The 810-nt window shown below is 38.1% G+C and overlaps 1 protein-coding gene across 1 annotated transcript; it reads right to left on the bottom strand.

Annotated features, from left to right (window-relative positions):
- Positions 1–24: 24 nt before the first annotated feature.
- On the bottom strand, positions 25–499 carry LOC105460119 (the record flags this gene model as incomplete). Its single annotated transcript, XM_011706556.1, has 1 exon — positions 25–499. A coding segment is annotated over exon 1 (435 nt), but the record flags the coding sequence as incomplete, so codon positions are not given.
- Between the last annotated feature and the right edge of the window lie 311 nt (positions 500–810).

Here is an 810-nt window from a genome sequence, read left to right as displayed (position 1 = left end):
CTGTTGAAATTTTTTAAAATGTGCAATATTTGGACCCGTTGAAGCCGAAATTTTTTCGTCAAAAACACTTCGTAAAATAATTTCATATATATGGTGTCGACAGGGTAGATATAGAAGATCCCTTCCGATTTTTTGTTCTAGAAGAACAGATGCACCTTGTAAACATCCAGTATTAGATGCTGTGGTATCGAAACAGAGTGCTTGAACTTTATCGCACAATTCCCATTCGTTTAGAAGTTCGTACACCGCACAGGCTTGTTTGTTTCCAGTGCCAGAAGAAATAGCAGGAATTCCCAATAGTTTTTCAGATCCTTTGTAAGATATTAGTACTGGTAATCTGTCTACCTGTTCTTTGCCCATTAACGCAGGTAACATTTTTCCGTCCCAATGTACAGTAATTGCGTCAAGCTCAGATTTTTGAAAAGTAGTACGCAATGCTTCAGCGATTTCTTTACGCATTTGTGAGCGACAACGCCGAACAGACGTACGATTTATAACCAAATCGTTTACATCATGACCAAGAGCCTGAGCAGTTGCCATTATAATTTGTACGGCATCACGATCAATTACTTTACATCTGTCGAAAGTCGCAACCAGTTTTGGTGTAATTACTTGTGTTCGAGCACGTAATTTCTTTCGGTCAGGCTCATCACTCGGGCCAGGTCTGTCCACGTTCAAATCCGAAATATTGTCAAATACAATATTTTTGTCTGCATCGGACAACTGTACTTTTTTGTTCAGTGATATTGACGATAATGATGATGATGATGATGATGATTGTAATTCCATTGTTTTTTCTAGCTCTAAAAA

Source organism: Wasmannia auropunctata, unplaced genomic scaffold, assembly GCF_000956235.1.
Source record: "Wasmannia auropunctata unplaced genomic scaffold, wasmannia.A_1.0 LD328485.1, whole genome shotgun sequence".
Taxonomy (NCBI): Eukaryota; Metazoa; Arthropoda; class Insecta; order Hymenoptera; family Formicidae; genus Wasmannia; species Wasmannia auropunctata.
This window is presented reverse-complemented; position numbering and strand designations above follow the sequence as displayed.